Genomic DNA, 19,160 nt, shown 5'->3' on the forward strand with positions numbered 1-19,160 from the left:
ACAGATATAGAAAAATCAATACAGAGCCGATTCTACGAATATAAGCAATTCGGCATAACAAGAATACAATGGTAAATTCCAGGATCAGGATACAACTCAGGATGGAAGCAGAGTCTAATCTCCTTTCATTAGAAATAAAACCAATCTGTCCCTACACTATACTAAAAGGAAACGCTACCTAACTATCCTTCTATCTATTCCCAATGGTGTCAGCACGTGTTGACTTCCTGAGAAGCACTCACGTCAAATGGGTTAAAGTGCTTAAGGCTAGGAGCTAGTTCTAAGATGCTCCTTTCTCTCCGAAAGCTATCAGAAGTCTGGGGTCTCTGTACCTGCGCATCATACAATATAGAATTTGATTTTCTGCTTCATCCTGGTAAAATTCCATTGCAACTTTTTCTATGTGGGGAGGTTCAAACTCTGTTAATTAAGTCCTTTGTTCCTCAAGTCGACCTTGGTTCCCAGACCAGCCAGACACGAGAGATATCCTCCCTTCTCACTGTCTTCAAAGCATTCCTTGTATCTTCTCCAATCTGAAAATACCGAGTTGACATTCCGATGCCTGCAGTAGGATGAGAACATTGCTATTTCTTGAAAACAATATGCATTTAATTATTTATTTCTCGAGAAGCCAAGAAGGTGCAAAAACAATTACAGTCTTAGGCCTAGAAACTCGGGCAACATAAACTAAACACCGTTACTTTGTGTGGGTACAAGACTGTCCTGCTCTCGGTATATGCAGGCTAAACGATACATATATAATCCTAGTACAAAATTTCACTACAATGAATGTTTTATGGGTCTACTGAATACATTAATGATCTTAAACACTACAAACAATAGGAATATATGGAGGTGCGTATCAACCATGAGTATAGGGCACCCATACAATATAGAGTGCTAAAAGCGCTGTATCACTCGTAAGTTCTAATACTCTTGTAAAAGGGCAGACACAGTGACCATGTCTGGGCCCCAACAAGGGGTAGACAAGTGCTGAAGGCTTGGAAAAAATAAGCAAAAAGGTAGACGAGTGTAATTGGTAAACAGTAAACATGATCATTTGCAAGAATTCACAAACACTTAGCCACTATTTTGTCATCAGAAATGAGGGCATATTCATGGACTTGTGCATATCTGTAAATTTTGTAGTTACGCTTACACCAATAGAAGAGGATTCATATAAGTCAGTGAACGCAGAATTGAAGCACAGAGAGAGGCCAAAGGCCTGTGCTGTCGGGTGAGTTGGCTGCTTTCAGGGAAAGGCCAATCTCTGCTATGCACGGCCTTTGGCAGATTTGGTGAGGGCATGCAATTAAAAGATTGGGTACAGTACATTTTACAAACTTCAGAAATTCACTGCGGAGCAGCAGCGGTTGACCACTGAGCCAACCATCCAAAGAATGTGTACCTCCAATGAGCACGTCCTTTGGCTGTACATAGCAGGGTTCGACGCCTTGATTTTTTATTTAATTCCTAAATGATGATTTTCCCCTTATGTTAAAATGTGCATGGAAATCGTGATTTTCTACACAAAATGGTGCTTATCGCTAGTGACATAAAATTATATCCATGACATCCTGATTCCTAAACATATTGCAATTTTACTATGCCAAATTTTTTATTTTGAAGGTTTTCCATCATTTACACAACTATGAGTGCCCCCACCACTCCCCTGGGATCAGGCACCTTTCGTGTTGACACTGCATTGTTTTAGAATTCTACAGCATGAACATTAGGATCTTTTTTCATTATATCCGATTTTCAAGAAGGCGTGAAAAAAATAAATCCCCTTGATTAGCCAATCACATTTGAGTAGGAGCGAGCAACATTTCGTTATGCAGTTAACGTGAAGAAACTCTTATTTTTTCACTCCACCTTAACTTTTATTCTCCTGTAAGGAACAGCAGATAAATGATCAAGCTGGCCTTTTAGCTATGTTTTCTGTTTGCCAAATTTGGTGCATATCCGTCTACGGGAGCGAAAGTTCAAGTAAAATCAAAAAAAGAATTTTCAATGAAAAGTGTGGGTGAACCATAACAAGCAGCGGCAACTATAATAATGGAACCATGGAGCCACAGCTTTAGTTGATTCTTTGATCTCCCTCAATCCTGTGCAGATCTACAGTGCTCATGTGTACAAAATGCTGCTCTGGTTATTTGAAGTTACACACTGGACCCCTCCTCCCCTGCACTTTCAAAGGATCCCTCACAACATACAAAGGAGGGCTTAACAAAAATATGAATATTCAGTATGCTAATGAGATTGTGATAACCGGCAAATCACATTCTGGCACTGGACCAAGGACTATTGGGTTAATTCCCTTTTCAAATCTGATAGACAGATTTCCCAAATCCAAAACGGTGACTCCAGCTGTCAAGGGACCTATCTTTATTTTGTACTTCTATTGACCTCCTATTATTTATGCTTTATTTTACAAAAAATGTTGAACAGTTTTTCATGAGATCAAAAAGAATTATAAGTTCGAAGTAGCCACTTCATATGCTTCCAACCGACACCATTTCTGTGTGAGAAACAACTGACTATAGGTCAACGGCTCTGCAAAGTCTATTACGATGCAACCAATCTCCCATTTTTCAATAGAAACTGCCCACAGCACAAGCTCTAATTGAGAAATGGGAATTTGTAGAAATCCCTGCAACGTGTGACAGGCACCTCAAGGTGCCTGCTACAAGGTACAGGGATTTTCAGGGGGGCACCATTGGTGCACCCCCAGCTCATAACCACAGGCTGCGTATGGATGGGAGCCCTGCATGGGGACCCCAAAATCGCTTTCCGACAGCCTTTCCATGTCGGAAAGGCTGAGATGGAAACGCTGTCGGAAAACTACATCATAATTCCGATGGCAGAAACGCTGTCTTTAAGGGATTATGATAGGTTTACGACTGGCCGATGGGTTCCTTGAGCCCATTGGAACACAGTTCGATTGACCGTCTGGTTTACACTCTGACCTCCAACATTGAAATTCTGCCGTCGGACTGTAAACCTACGATGTCGGTCAGTAAGCCTCTGACTACCACCGACATCTTAACGGGGCCCTCAGTGTTTTTTTATATATTTGTATAGCGGATTTGTGCATATGAAAGTAATATAGGTAGTCTTTCTCCTCTGAGTAGTTTGCCCTCCCTCCATCTATCAACACCCCCACATTCGAATTTTTCTCTAACCTTTTTTCAGCATTATCCTGTGGACATTTCCATTTTAATAGATATATATAGGTACATTATAATACAAAGGTTGATACATCATTGTAAATATCACAGGAGCATTCTTGAATGGTTCCTATCACTATGATGTTGCACTATTTCTTATAACAGTATCTTATCTCATCTTTAGAGATTAAAGGGAAAATTCTTTCTACTTCAGCCTCGCTTTTCCACTCCTTCAGATACCTACTACTGTCCGTTCCAACTCTCTTGCTAGTCTGTTTAAACTCATCTTGCCTCCTGCCTTTTCTCCTGTTCCTAACTGTTCCTAGATATTTATTGAATTCTTTTCTTTAACGTTTTTGTTTTCTCTAAAGTTGAAGATTCTGACTTCTTCTGCCTGTATGTAAAGCATGTTGATCCCCTTGGCCATCTTGTAGGTATGCAAAATACCATTTCAAAATGGAACACTGCTAGTGTGTCTGCTAGTGGGTGGAAAGATAAAGTGAACCAAACAAAAAGCAAGGTGAAACTTAAATGCTTCTAGGATGGGACAAGCACATAATTAGGGCAATTGACTCAGGAGCAGGGATTTGAACTAGTAAGAAAGCCATCCCATAAAGAGCAAGAGGCTGACCTAAAACTCTACTCCAGACTACACTTTGTAGTACCTTTAGTAGTACTAAAGAAGTACCACTCACATACTATAAGATGACATACCCAAACCTATGTTTACAGACCTCTGCTCCACCGCTTCAACTTTTTTTATACATACTTTTCTGCCACGAATGTGGAGGTCTTCGCATATGAAGGTATACTTTTTAGTCGTGTATGGTGGAGGAATCTTGGGGAGTGGCTGGAAAATGTATTCCCGCTCAGTCTTGAAGAATGTCCAGCATCACACATTGGAACTTATAGGTACTGCAACATACTCCCGTAAAAAAAGCAATGGAGACATGAACTTAGGTAACAGTGTCAAATAATATTTTTTTATTTTGAATAAGGATTGTGTGTTTATATGTGTGAGTGTGTGTATGTATATGTACATATATATATATATATATATTATCTACTGGCGGTCGCCAGTAGATAGTTATAGTTAGGACCCTGTTTCCATAGGAAATCCGCAACATTCTATTTGGAATAACTTTGGCGCCGGTCGACGAATCCTCGCTAAATTTTCAAAATAGGTGGGGCACTACGGTCCACTCCTACCCTGAAAGTCTCGGGGGGATTCGTCAAGCGGGGGCTGAGAAAAAAGGGGGGTCCCAAAACACGTTTTTCCCATGCATTTTTCCATAGGACCTTTAGACACAGCTACAGCCCGAACGGCCGAACAGAGTTACTTGAAATTTGGCAGAGAGGTAGTCCTCAGGTCAAGGAAGTGCCTTTTGTAGGTCTGGTGTAAATCTGTTCAGCAGATCCTGAGAAAATAGCATTTAAATCAATATATATATCTGAGCCAGCTTACGGTGCGCTTACCGTGCGCTTACGGTAAGCTTACCGTACGCGTACGGTGACGTGCGCGAGCGCGATTCTGATTGGCTGTTAGATCTTAGTAAACATTCGAATCGGTCGAAACCAGGAAGCGGCGGCCGCCATTTTCTCTCTCGCACTGGGAGGGGGGGACGAAAAACAAAGGTGGAAAATATGTAAAGGAGCATGTTAGACAGCTCCTAATCACCTAGCATTGATTAAGGGGCCCCACAAGACCCCCCAAGGCAAAAAAATCAATTTTATTTTTTTTCGAAAAAACGCCGATTACGCTTACCGTACGCGTACGGTAAAAATTAAGTATAAAAAAATCAATATCCACACTAACCCCCCCCCCCGTGTGCAAAAGGTGCCCGTAGGTCACCTTTTGTACATGGCCCATACCTAAATAGAACAATGAATAGATTAATTTTCTCAACGAAGCGCATAATATGTCCTCCGTGTGCGGACGATGCGCGAAGCGCATCGTGCGTACATGGCCCATCCAGCGTAACGTGGGCACGTGGTGCGCGTAGCGCACCGCGTGCCCACTGTGCGCACGGTGCGCGAAGCGCACCGTGCGCGCACGGAACGAACTGCGTTAAGTGGGCGCGCACGCCACGAACGGCGTAAAGTAACTTAGCATTTAAAAAACCGTACAAATTCACTGAAAAAACCATAGGTTTCACACACGTTATAGTTAGGAATTAGCATTTAAAAAACCTTGCAAATTCACTGAAAAAACCATAGGTTTCACACAAGTTATAGTTAGCGGACATTTTACTGATAAAAAACCATTGAAATTCCCCTGTTATAGTTAGTGCAGGCAACTATAACTCACGCGACCGCAATCCTCTGCTGATGACATATGTGTCTTTATGAAAAAAAAATATTTGTAATATATGTATAGCTAAAAATTTATGGAAGAAGACATGGGTAAATAAGTGTCTAAATACAGTATTAGCATCAGCAGAGGATTGTGGTCGCGTGAGTTATAGTTGCCTGCACTAACTATAACGGGGGAATTTCTTTCTTTTTTTTTTTTTTTAATTTTTATTTTTATTGAAGTACTTTAGTGACAATAAAGACTACTGGTCAAACATATACAGTATCAAACACCATAAAAGACAGCTTCAGCATAAAGGATTCTCAAATAATAAAGTTAAGCATCATCCACTAAATAACCATCAGTCCGAATCAAAAAAAGAACCCCAAATTTTATCAAATTTTCTCCCGCCTCCCACCCGCAGAGCATAAATTTGTTCACTCTTTCTTACTCTCCTCATTTTCTGTATCCACTCTAATTTACTTGGAATCTGTTTTGACCGCCAGTTTTGCAGTAGTAAAGATCTTGCAACTGCCGTTGCTATATACAATAGTTTAGTCAATTGGGCGGATATTTTAAGATCTGAATCAAAACCATATAGTATCAGTTTTTCATTAAAAGGGAGCGTAATTTTGAAATAAATCTGGCAGAACACAAAAATATCGTCCCAAAATTCCCTTATATTGGTACAATGAGCCATTACATGAGACCAGTTGGCGGATATGTGTTGTGTACATCTGAAACAGTTTGAAGGATAGTTTGAATACATTTTGGAAATAGCAACAGGAGTACGATATAATAACCATTTCCCCAAAAATAACATTCTTCGCCAATTAGCTCCCCCGAAGTATATTAAAATTAAAATGGTTAATAGTCTTCCAAGTATTCATAGATAGTACATGGTTTTCTTGTTCCTTCCATTTTTTAATTACTTTTTGACTTAAATCCGTTTCCCTACTATATGCTAAGCAACGTTTCCATTCCCCTGGTCTCTTTATACACTCATTTATAAGGAGATCTTTAACCAATTGCGTTGGTTGATTAAGCTGTTCAATATCAAGTTGGCCCAAAAATTTAAAAATAGTATTATATGACAAAACCAACAAAAAATTTGTCTGAACAAGACTTGCCATCTCTCTAGGAGTTATCCAGCCTCCATTTTTTAAAAAATCAGTTACTTTACTAAATCCTACTCTGGCCCAATTGTCCGCTATATCAGATCCACCTTTAATACCCATCAGTGGAAAAATACTGGACAGTGGAGTTGTTGCATTAAATAGTGGGAGTGAATATCTATTAAACATAACAGTACGTTTTTTAAGAAACCATAAGAGAATCTTATAGCGAACTAATTTGGGAGATTTAAAAATCTGCGGGGGAGGGGGTAGCTCATTTTCAAAACAAATTAAGTCGAAGAAACAATTAATAAACAAGTTTTGACCTTGAGTTTGATTCCTAAATCTCGACAGATACTGTATAAAATAAGCATTATAATAATCTCTAATATTTGGCAGAGAAAGTCCTCCTTGATCTAAATCCGCATAGAGAGTATTAATTGCTATACGAGGAGGCTTCTTTGCCCATACGAATGCAGAGAACATAGATTCAATCTTGGAAAAATACGTTCCTGATAAAAAACAAGGAATAGTAGAAAACAAAAAATTAAATAATGGAAGAATAGACATTTTTATCAGGGCAACCCGACCCAGGATTGATAGTGGCAAGGAATTCCAACGTGTAAACATTAAGCGGATCTTTGAAAGAAGGGGATCAAAGTTAAGCATATATAAATCCTTAACTGACTGTGAGAAATAGACCCCGAGATATCTTTTGGGTTTAGTATTAATGCAACACTTTAGATCGGGATGTATTTCTGGATCTCTATTCCCACAGATCAAAATCTCTGTTTTCTTTTTGTTGATCCGGTAACCCCCTAAGGCTTCGAACTCTTCGAAGATCTGAAGCATCTTAACTTGCGAATGAAGCTCAGGTTTAATTAATAACATAATATCATCCGCATAAAGTTTGATCTTACTTATTGAAGGAATTGGGGGAGAGATATTAACACAGTTCCTTATTGCAGCCGCAAGGGGCTCAATAAAGAACGCAAACAAGACTGGGGATAAGGGACATCCCTGTCTCGTACCTCTCTTAACGAAAACAGTGCCGACCATTACCATATTTATAATAATATTTGCTTTGGCCATAGTATACGGGGGAATTTCAATGGTTTTTTATCAGTAAAATGTCCACTAACTATAACTTGTGTGAAACCTATGGTTTTTTCAGTGAATTTGCAAGGTTTTTTAAATGCTAATTCCTAACTATAACGTGTGTGAAACCTATGGTTTTTTCAGTGAATATATATATATATATAATGTTAAAAGATATATTAAATTAGAAATTATTCATTTAAAATTAAATAAATTAATATTATTTTTTAAAACAATATATAAATAGTAAACTATATGAAGAGTGCTAGTGGCATAACATTTTTAAAATAATGGTAATTATAAATTAAATATTATATTGTATGTTGATTTACATTTTCATTTTACATTAACATGTTTTTTATTATTTTCTAACAACTATCAGCTTTGTTTCCCTGTAGTTTACCATAGAGAGATCAGTGCCCAGTGACGGAGACCTCTGCCTATGTATGAAAAGTTGCTAGTGGTAGTTTTTCAGTCATAAATCCTCTACTAGCAAGTTCCACCTCCTGTTTTGAGGGGATGTAGACATGTAAGTCTGCAGTAAATTTACACTTGGAAATTGTGAGTCGAAAAAAGTGTAAACACAAGTAAATGTACACATGTACATTTACCTTTGTGAATAGGGCTGACAATGCAAAAAGATTAGTTTATGTATTCGAATTGCGAATCTCACATTTCTAGTTTAGATTAAATTATCGGTCTGCTGCTTTGTTTTCCTAGATTTTTATGTTTCTTGGGCAAGAAACAGATTATAGACGTTGATCGCAGCACACTGAAACATCAAACAAATACCACAACAAGTCTAACACATAATACTGTAGCATTTAAACTGTCAACTGTATGACAACAGAGCTACCAAATGAAAACACTACATTAAAACCCCTACACATTCAACAGAACAAAAGCTAAACACTAGCAACAATACAAGTGGAATATGAAACCACCTCAATTAGAACAAAATACTACAATTTCATGGGCAGCACTACTATTACAACAGCTGCATCACTACCACTAAAAATGCACAGCACAACAACTGCTTGTGCATGCTGATTCATGACATGGTTTTCATTGATCTCCCGACACAGATACAGGTGTACCGCATTCATGAATTCAATGACTCCGCTGTAGGCCTTGTCCTGCTGATATAAATTCTGGATTCTTTTCACTAACTGTTATGGCCTCTGATTTTTCTCGATCCACTAGCACCAGGATGCTCCACTGGGATTGACAGTTGCACTGTATAAATGCTGGACTCATTCCCCAGTCTGTAATCATTTAAAAACAAACCTATTGCATATACCTTTAAGGCTTGAGTGTTTCATAAAAGTCAAAGTAAATTTGAAAATTCTCATTTGTAATGTGCTCCATTCTAGGTGGACGGAGTGATATCCAGGCTCCCCGTCAGCCTGATGGATGGAAAGGTCAGAGCCTTTCAGCATGGTGTTACTGTCAGGATACAGACAGACTTTCTCATAACTGTGCAGTATGACTTGCAACACTATGTCAAAGTCACCGTCCCGGGGAGCTACAAGGGCAAGATGTACGGTCTGTGCGGGAGCTACAATGGGGACAACACAGATGATTTCACCCTTCCTGATGGCCAGCTGACCACGGATGTCAATGCTTTTGGGGCAGCCTGGGCAGTGCAGACAGATGAGACTTGTAACCCAGTCACCTGTGGAGCTCCTGGCAACCCCTGCTTCACCTGCAGTGAAGACAAGAAGGAGGTCTGTAGAAACAAGGAGTACTGTGGTTTCCTCACAGATGTGAGTGGGCCTCTGAGTGACTGCCACAGCACCATAAAACCAGATGCCTACTTTGAAAACTGTGTGTATGACCTGTGTGCTGGCAATGGAGACAGGATGATGCTGTGTCGCAACATTCAGACCTACGCGGCAGACTGCCAGGCTGCTGGGGTGACGGTCAGGCCCTGGAGGAGTGACTCCTTCTGTCGTGAGTATAGAACTACAACACAATACGCATCGTGCTCCACAGCCTTGCACTATTAAGCTCTTTGACTCCTTTCGTTATCCTTCTCCTCTCCTCCTCCCTGTGACATTCCTCATTAATACTCTATGGTTCAGGACTCAACTGGGCATATTTATGAACCAATTTGAGTGGCTCCTGCACCACGCAACTTGGTGCAAGAGTGACACATAGGTAAAACATCTTTTATGAAGCCATGCTAGGCCACCATGTGTGGGCCTGCATGGCTTCATAAACCTCTAGTAAAGTGACGCAGCGCAAATCCCTGCATTGCATTACTCTGTGCCAAGGATGCATTTCCATGGGTGTTGCGTGGGTGTTCCCACACAACATCCATAGATTTTGACACATTCCCAGATTTACAAGAACAGGTAAACCAGGGAATGATCTAGGAGAGGCGTAATGAGGAGAAATATCTTTATTTCTCCTTGTTTTTTCCTCTTTTTATGTATGCCTCAGTACACATAAAAAGAGGAAAAAGCCTCTCAGAATTGTCTTTATGCATGAAGGTGTCCCTTCCTGCACAAAAACAACCCTGCCTACAACACAGGCACCCATGCACCATGGTGCACCCTTCTGACTAGATTATTGGTATGTGAAATGTGGGTACCAGAAGTAACATTGACTAAATATTGTTTGAAAGATATATTTATCAGACATTACTTTTGATAACAATATTCTGATATGCTACCTCTGTAAGAACTTGACCTCTGCCTGTTGAGTGATGTCTCTTCTAATCATTCATGTAATGTGATACCTTGCTCATCATCGTAGTACCTCAGAATCAGCTCTACCAATTGGTTTACATACATTTATAGAAAAATAATTCTTCACTTTGTTTCCAGCAATGGACTGTCCTGCAAACAGCAGCTTCAGCATCTGCTCCAACATCTGTGCTTCCAGCTGCTTTGGACTAGTTGATCCGTGGGACTGTCCAGAGGACTGTTCGGAAGGCTTTGAATGTGATGGGAACCTGCTCTTTGATGGACAGCAGTGTGTGCCAATAGACATGTGTGGATGCTATGTACACGGAAGATACTACCCGGTAGGGAACTATGTTTTTGGTTTGTAGATTTGTATAGTGCACTATTACTTAGAAGGGTATCCTGGCACTGAACAGGTGTGAATCTAGCAAAACCTAGGGCCGAGTGGGACTACTTCAAAAGACAGGACTTCAGCTTCTTGTGGAGTTCAAGAAGGGAGGAGAAAGCTCAGATGTTGCAGGAGGTCATTCCATGCTTTAGGAGAAATGCAGCAGAAGGCTGCAATGCCTGATCTGGCTTTCTGTATGCGTGAGGTGTGTGCAAGTAGGAGTCCAGACAAGTGGAGGTGTCTGTAAGGTTTGTGAGAGCAAATTTGATTATTGTCGTATGCTGGACCAGTTTATATAGTGCCATGAAAGTTGTGAGGAGTTTAAATTGGGCTTGCATTGGGAGCCTCTGTGTTCTGAATGGTCAATAAATAGACAAAACAGTTATGAATGTAATGCTTGAATTAATCTTAGTCACTGGTAATCACTCAGGTCGCAGCCCAATCCATCGTTATTTTGCATTCCATGCCGCCTCAGTTTGGACCCTGTTATATGCAAATGAGTCTTGACCCAGCTCCAATAGGAACAGTCCAGCCCGAACTGCCAAACCAGGTCATCTTTGAACTGGAACACAAGCAACCAAGGACCGGTTTCACTCTAGTTATGGGTTCATCAGCCAGGTACAGCTTGGTTCCAGTGGCCTCGCCTGGGCATAGCTGTCGCACTTAGGGTGACACAATAAATATACAAAACAGTGATGGGTGAAATGCTTAAATAATCTCATCCACTGGTAATCATCTGGGGCTGCAACCAAATTCATCATTATTTTGCACACCATGTCACCTTAATTTGAACCCAGCTATATGCAAATCTGTCTTGACCCTGCTCCAATAGGATTAGTCCAGCCTGCAGTCTGCAAATGATCCCAGCTCTTTTGTTTGCATCCTGGTAATTTTAATGTTTGTCCATCCCCCAATTTTCCATTGCCCATGGACCTCTTGGTCCAGATGAATGCTGAGATCTGGCTAGACCTCTTCTCGGTGTATGTGGCATATTAACCCTAGGGATAGGAATTGTAAAACAGGCTCTTCCAGTTGGGAAAGATAACTGAAAGTTTCATTTTGAACATCTATACTATGTATGCAATAAAAGCCCATAAGGAAATTAGTCAAACTATTATGGAAAATGGCTTGCTACTAAGGCCATCATCATGAGTAGCCCGGTAACTAGGTCAGATTATCTCTCCATTTGGAGATTTCTGTAGCAAGGGTACAGGTAGCTCTGGTGATATGGAAAATGTGGCACAATACTAGTTTGACCCTGAGTGCCCAATAAAAAATGAGGAATTACCAGGGCTGGAGTGGGAACCCAAAGCAACCCTGACAATTCTTCCGCTGCAAAATCAGCCCCCAGTGCCAAAGCAGCCCCCACCACTGCAAAATCGACCCCCACCCTTCCAGCCTCCCAAGAAAACGCCCCAAGCCTGCTACAACCAGTCATGCCCTGGGAATTACCACAGAGGAGGTGATTATGATGTCGGGCACCTGACACCGATGAGGAAACGGGACCGACCAACCTCAGGTCGACGGTCCCAACTACCTAATCATGATGCAACCAAACACTGTTTGGTCGCATACTCCCATTCCTCTATGGGAGCTCATGTTATGGCTGTAAACCGGCTGTAACACAAGCTCCGATAGAGGAATGGGAGTCAGTAATCATCCCTGCACCATGTGGTAGGCACGGTGCAGGGATGAACAGGGGGGCACCTATTGTCCCCCCTCGGACTCCAACCGGAGGCCGCAGAGGCAAGGGGGCCATGCTAGGGTCCCCCATACTCGCTCTCCAACAGGCTTTCCATGTCAGAAAGCCCGACATGGAAAGCCTGCCGGAGACTGAGTATCGTAATCCCAAGGGCAGAAAGACTGCCCTTTGGGATTACGGGCTGGCTTCCAACTGGCCGAAGGGCTCCTTGAGCCCATCGGAGGACAGCTGTAATGACCGGCCAGTTTAATTTCAGACCGCCAGCATTGTAATGCGGTACAAAAGGGGGTGGTGATGGACGGAGCATCAGAACCAATCAAACACTCACACCCAGTCAACAGATCTGGGTTTGATCCATCACCGTTCTTTAGCCCACTCTGCCACCCCACTTCAGACATGGCCATATGCAAATCAGTCTGACCCTGTGCCTCATGGGAACAGTCCAGCCCGAACTGCCAAGCCATGCCTTCCCTGGACCGGAAACAAGCTTCCTAGGACCGGTTTCTGGCATTTCAGCCGTCTTCAGCCAGGCTTGCTTGAATCCAGTGGCAAAGTGAGCAAGGGACTCACGTCTGAGCATACCCTGCCAACTTATGGCGAACAAAGCGGTACAAAAGGGGGTGGTGATGGACGGAGCATCAGAACCAATCAAACACTGGGTTGGTGCAGTGAGCTAAAAAACGGTGATGGATTAAAACCATGATCTCTTGACTTGGTAAGAGTATTCTGCATCATTCAGAAACTCTGTCCATCACCACCCCCTTTTTCCCAAATCGTTTTTAACCACACTCAGTGTGGGAGGGTATGCTCAGACGTGAGTCCCTTGCTCATTGCACCATCAGGATTCAGGCAAGCCGGGCCGACGAAGGCTGTGATGCCAGAAACCGGTCCCCGGAAGCTTGTTTCCTTCCCAGTATAAGAATTTGCTTGGTAGTTTGGTTTGCCCTGTTCCCATCATGCACTGGGACAGGTACAGACTAATTTGCATGTAGCCAGGTTCTGAGCTGGGATGGTGCAGTGAGCTAAAAAACGGTGATGGATTAAAACCATGATCTCTTGACTTGGTAAGAGTATTCTGCATCATTCAGAAACTCTGTCCATCACCACCCCCTTTTTCCCAAATCGTTTTTAACCACACTCAGTGTGGGAGGGTATGCTCAGACGTGAGTCCCTTGCTCATTGCACCATCAGGATTCAGGCAAGCCGGGCCGACGAAGGCTGTGATGCCAGAAATCGGTCCCCGGAAGCTTGTTTCCTTCCCAGTATAAGAATTGGCTTGGTAGTTTGGTTTGCCCTGTTCCCATCATGCACTGGGACAGGTACAGACTAATTTGCATGTAGCCAGGTTCTGAGCTGGGATGGTGCAGTGAGCTAAAAAACGGTGATGGATTAAAACCATGATCTCTTGACTTGGTAAGAGTATTCTGCATCATTCAGAAACTCTGTCCATCACCACCCCCTTTTTCCCAAATCGTTTTTAACCACACTCAGTGTGGGAGGGTATGCTCAGACGTGAGTCCCTTGCTCATTGCACCATCAGGATTCAGGCAAGCCGGGCCGACGAAGGCTGTGATGCCAGAAACCGGTCCCCGGAAGCTTATTTCCTTCCCAGTATAAGAATTGGCTTGGTAGTTTGGTTTGCCCTGTTCCCATCATGCACTGGGACAGGTACAGACTAATTTGCATGTAGCCAGGTTCTGAGCTGGGATGGTGCAGTGAGCTAAAAAACGGTGATGGATTAAAACCATGATCTCTTGACTTGGTAAGAGTATTCTGCATCATTCAGAAACTCTGTCCATCACCACCCCCCTTTTTCCCAAATCGTTTTTAACCACACTCAGTGTGGGAGGGTATGCTCAGACGTGAGTCCCTTGCTCATTGAACCATCAGGATTCAGGCAAGCCGGGCCGACGAAGGCTGTGATGCCAGAAACCGGTCCCCGGAAGCTTGTTTCCTTCCCAGTATAAGAATTGGCTTGGTAGTTTGGTTTGCCCTGTTCCCATCATGCACTGGGACAGGTACAGACTAATTTGCATGTAGCCAGGTTCTGAGCTGGGATGGTGCAGTGAGCTAAAAAACGGTGATGGATTAAAACCATGATCTCTTGACTTGGTAAGAGTATTCTGCATCATTCAGAAACTCTTTCCATCACCACCCCCTTTTTCCCAAATCGTTTTTAACCACACTCAGTGTGGGAGGGTATGCTCAGACATGAGTCCCTTGCTCATTGCACCATCAGGATTCAGGCAAGCCGGGCCGACGAAGGCTGTGATGCCAGAAACCGGTCCCCGGAAGCTTGTTTCCTTCCCAGTATAAGAATTGGCTTGGTAGTTTGGTTTGCCCTGTTCCCATCATGCACTGGGACAGGTACAAACTAATTTGCATGTAGCCAGGTTCTGAGCTGGGATGGTGCAGTGAGCTAAAAAACGGTGATGGATTAAAACCATGATCTCTTGACTTGGTAAGAGTATTCTGCATCATTCAGAAACTCTGTCCATCACCACCCCCTTTTTCCCAAAGCATTGTAATGCAGCAGTCGTAATTTAAACTGAGATGCGGCCTGGAACAGACCCTTTTCGGGCCGCATTGTGATCGGCCCCAGAATCTGTTATTCCTGATCCAATTCCAGTTAAATCCAAATTTTCCCTGTACTTTCACGTGGATCTTTCGGTTGTTGTCAGTATCTGAAAACTCCAGGCAAAAGTAAAGATATCTGCGGTGTTGCCAGGCATCACATAATTCCTAATAGCTCTTTTGGATGCTTCAGAAAAGATTTTTTTAAACATCTCCTGCATTATTTATCCATATAGTCAGAAGAGATTACTTTTGTCCCCTTACAGCAAGATGACTTCCGTCCCTGCTGTAGCATGATCGACTGCATCATGGTATTGTAAACATTCTTAGAAAAGTATACTGCCAAAAATAATACAGAACGTCTATGTAGCATTTATTGACTTGTCAATTGCTTTGGACACTTTTGACAGAGCTACTTAAATGATTAAACTAGTACACTGGGGAATTCTGAATGGGTTACCTAATATTCCCATTGTTTTACTTACTACTAACTGGATGGAAGCAGTAGAGTCCTAAACATGAGCTCTCAAAAACCATATCTGTGTGTAATAGCCCTCTTGTTGTTTTCATTATGCGCTTGTCCAGTGAATCTAAAGTAAAGATATTGCTATACCAATCTTTTTTGTGTGGTATAGTATTACTTGACTTAACCCCAATTAGCTTACAAAGCCAATTGACGGCATTGGAAGGCACCAACGCCACCGTTCTGAGCCTCCTACAGTTTTTAAAACTTGTAGGAAAGTCTGATATTATAGCCCTTCTTATGGGGCCTGATTCACAAGGTAAACTTAAACTTTTGAGTACGTTTTCAATTGTTTGCTATTCAGAAAGGGATTTACAAAGGGATTTACAAGCAGTATCTAATGCGAGTGTGGGATACTACTCCTAAATCCCTTTGTGAATAGCAAACAGTCGTAAACTGACACAAAAGTGTAAGTGAATCAGTACCATTGTATTTATAGCCCAAATTCATTCCCGCTCTTATACATATATATTTAAATTTAAACTCTCATGATCTTCACAATGCAGCAGCTGGGTTCCTGCTTAAAATCCCAAAATATCAATCCTGTCTAATTCCATCAGATGATTGCATTGGCTTCCCATTAGACAAAGAATTGCTTTCAAATCATTTTGCATCATCTATAAAGCTCTTCAGGGCTCTGGCCCAGAATTCCTACAAAATAGATTCAGATGGTACTCTCCAGGAAGGACGTTACGCTCAGCCAATGCCAAATTTACAGTGGTCCCTGGGTTTAAACCAATAGTCTGTGGAGGGAGGTGGAAAGTTTCAGCCTTCCCCCGCAGTGATAAGCATCAGCCAATACAGGATTCAACCTTTTTTTATTATATTTATACTTCCTACACCCAAGAGCGCCGGCAGCCGCCTCCGAACGCTTCGTTTGTTTCTTGCGCGTCTCGCGCTCCTTCACGCATGCGCAGACGTGCCCAATATGGCCGCCACGCTAATGCGCGTGATGACGTAGTGCCCGGTCAGCTAGACCGCGACACTACATATCTCCCCTTTTTACACCACACACAAAACTTTATACATAACTGAGAAGGGGTTACCGTTCATAGTCTGTTACTCCAGTTCATAGTCCTTAAACTTGGCCGGTCTAACCACCGCTCTCCCTGCTCGGGTGTATCTTACCGGGGTAGCGTGTCCTTCTCGACCCTCTGCTGCGACAGGGCTTCTCCTTCTTCCTTCTAGGCTACCTTTCCCTTCTCTTCCTCCTTTCTCGCCCTCTTCCCGGGTCCTTTCTTCCCTATGTGGTCCTTCTCGTTCATCCTCTTCGTTGATCTGATCTTCCTGCATACTCTCTCCCTTTCCTCCGTTCGGTGTTCCTTCTTCGTCTCTCATGTCCTCTGGGGCTGTCGCTCCTTCATTGTCCTCTCGGGCCACTGTAGGATTTTGTTGCACTTGGCCATGCGGTCTTGGGACCATACGTTCCCATCACTGAGTAGTGCCGCTCTGTCATACACCTCTTCCACTCTCAGGGGTGGGGAGTATTTGCTGTCTCCCTTCCTTTTGAGAACTGCCAGCTTTACTCTGACCCACTCCCCTTTTTCCAAACCTGTCTCTTTCAATTTCTTTCTGTTGTTGTAATGGTCAGTATATATCTTCCGCGCTTTCTCCAGGTTATGTTGCACTACTGCAGGTGACCACTTGCTTGTGATTGTCTTCTCCTGCCACGCGACATTGTGTTTCGTGAAGGGTTGCCTTCCACGCAAAAATTTGAAACGGGCTGTATCCCGTGCTAGTGGGGGTGATGCGGTATGCCCATAGTGTGCTTAGTACTTCCTTTTCCCAGTCCTTGCCCCCGGAGATGGCTGCCTGTATAGAGCCCATTATCACCCTATTGAACCTTTCTACTTGGCCGTTGCTGGCAGGGTGATATACCGCCGTGTGTTTAAGTCGTATGCCATTTCTTTCTGCAAATCGGTTCCATTTGTCCGAAGTGAATTGGGGTCCGTTGTCGCTTATAATGGCTCTGGGGATGCCTTCCCTGAGGAATACCATAGTCAGGAATCGAATGATTGTCTCTGTGTCCATTTTTTCTTGGATGTGTACCTCTGGCCACTTTGAGTATTTATCCACTATCACACACATGTACTTCGGAATACCTATGTTGTCAAGTACCGGCCCCAAGATGTCTACCGCCACTTCTTCCCAGGGATTGCATGGGTTTGTGAACCTCCCTAGAGCTGGTCTCATGGGTTTCAGAATTTTGTCGGCTCCTTGGCACTGCACACCGTCTCTGACATGCCTCTCCACCTGTGGGTCCATGCCTGGCCACCAATATGTCTGTTTTGTTAGTGCTTTCGTTTTCACGATTCCCAGGTGCCCCTCATGTATTATCTTCAGAAGATGTGGTATTATCTCTACTGGTGGTACTACGCGGTTTCCTCGGAATACAAACACCCCATCATTACCCACCGACAACTCGTCCCTGACTTCATAAAATTGCCGAATTTGGGGCTTCTGGTGTCTCCTATCGGGACACCCTCGCACTATGCATTTCTTGACTTCTTCCAGATCTCCATCTGCTCCATAGGCTTCCTTCCATTCTCTCCTGCTTATTGCCCTTTCCGGATCTTCCATCAAGGCTACCATCTCTTCATCTTCTTCCGCACTCTCCTTTGCCGCCGCCCTGCTGAGATAATCCGCTATCTTGTTCCTCGATCCTGGTATGTATTCCACGTCATAGCGATATTCCAATAGTTTCAGCGTCATCTTCGCTATTCGGGGAGTCGCGCCGGCATTACCGCTGGACGTTAATACCTTCACCAGGGGTTTGTGGTCTGTCTTCAGCAGGAATCGCGTGCCCCACAAGAACTGGTGATACTTGCCCATGGCCCATACTGCGGCCAGCATCTCTTCCTCAATCACGCTGAACTTCTGTTTTGAATTCGTCAGGGATCTAGATGCAAAGCTGATCGTCTCCTTCTTGCCATCTTGTCTCTCTTGCATGAGCACTGCTCCCAACCCCTTTTCACTGGCATCGGTCATCAGTATCGATTTCCCCATGGGATCGTACCCTTGTAGCGGGATAGCCTGGCTAATTTCTCTTTTGACTGTGTCAAACTCTTCTTGCACTTCTTCCGTCCATGCGAACGCTGTTTTCTCCCTCGTGAGCTGCCTCATGTGGTGCATTTTCGTGGCAAAGTGTTGGACAAACTTACTATAGTATTCCGCCATCCCTAGGAAGGATCGTACTTCCTCCTTGGTGGCGGGTGGAGGAGCATCGCATATGGCTGTCACGTTCCCCTTCTTTGGTGTTATCCCACTCTCTCCAATTTCGTGTCCTAGGTAGGTGACCGACGACATGCCGAAATGGCACTTCTCCCATTCTGCTGTTAGTCCGTTATCCTCCAGGATCCTAAGCACCACCTCCAGCTTCTCGTCGTGGTCTTCTTGTTCCTTCCCCATCACTAGGATATCGTCTTGGAAGTATTGTACTCCCTCTATGTCCTTGAACAGTCGGGCCATTAGCTTTTGGAAGACTGCCACTGCCGATGCCAACCCAAAGGGCATGCGGCAGAACTGATAACACCCGAAGGGAGTTATAAAGGACGTCAGCTTCTTACTCGTGTGGTGGTACGCTGACTTTAGGTCGATGGTGGAGAAC

General features: G+C 43.2%; 1 protein-coding gene across 1 annotated transcript in view; it reads left to right on the plus strand.

Annotated features, from left to right (window-relative positions):
• LOC146809136 (IgGFc-binding protein-like) overlaps positions 1 to 19,160 on the plus strand; it is a 453,503-nt gene that overhangs the window by 139,386 nt on the left and 294,957 nt on the right. The window contains exons 9-10 of the mRNA XM_085615950.1: positions 9,050 to 9,629; positions 10,508 to 10,707. Of these exons, the coding sequence (XP_085472076.1) occupies positions 9,050 to 9,629; positions 10,508 to 10,707 (780 nt within the window). The remainder of the gene's footprint in view (positions 1 to 9,049; positions 9,630 to 10,507; positions 10,708 to 19,160) is intronic.

Source organism: Triturus cristatus, chromosome 7 (genome assembly GCF_964204655.1).
Source record: "Triturus cristatus chromosome 7, aTriCri1.1, whole genome shotgun sequence".
NCBI classification, from domain to species: Eukaryota; Metazoa; Chordata; class Amphibia; order Caudata; family Salamandridae; genus Triturus; species Triturus cristatus.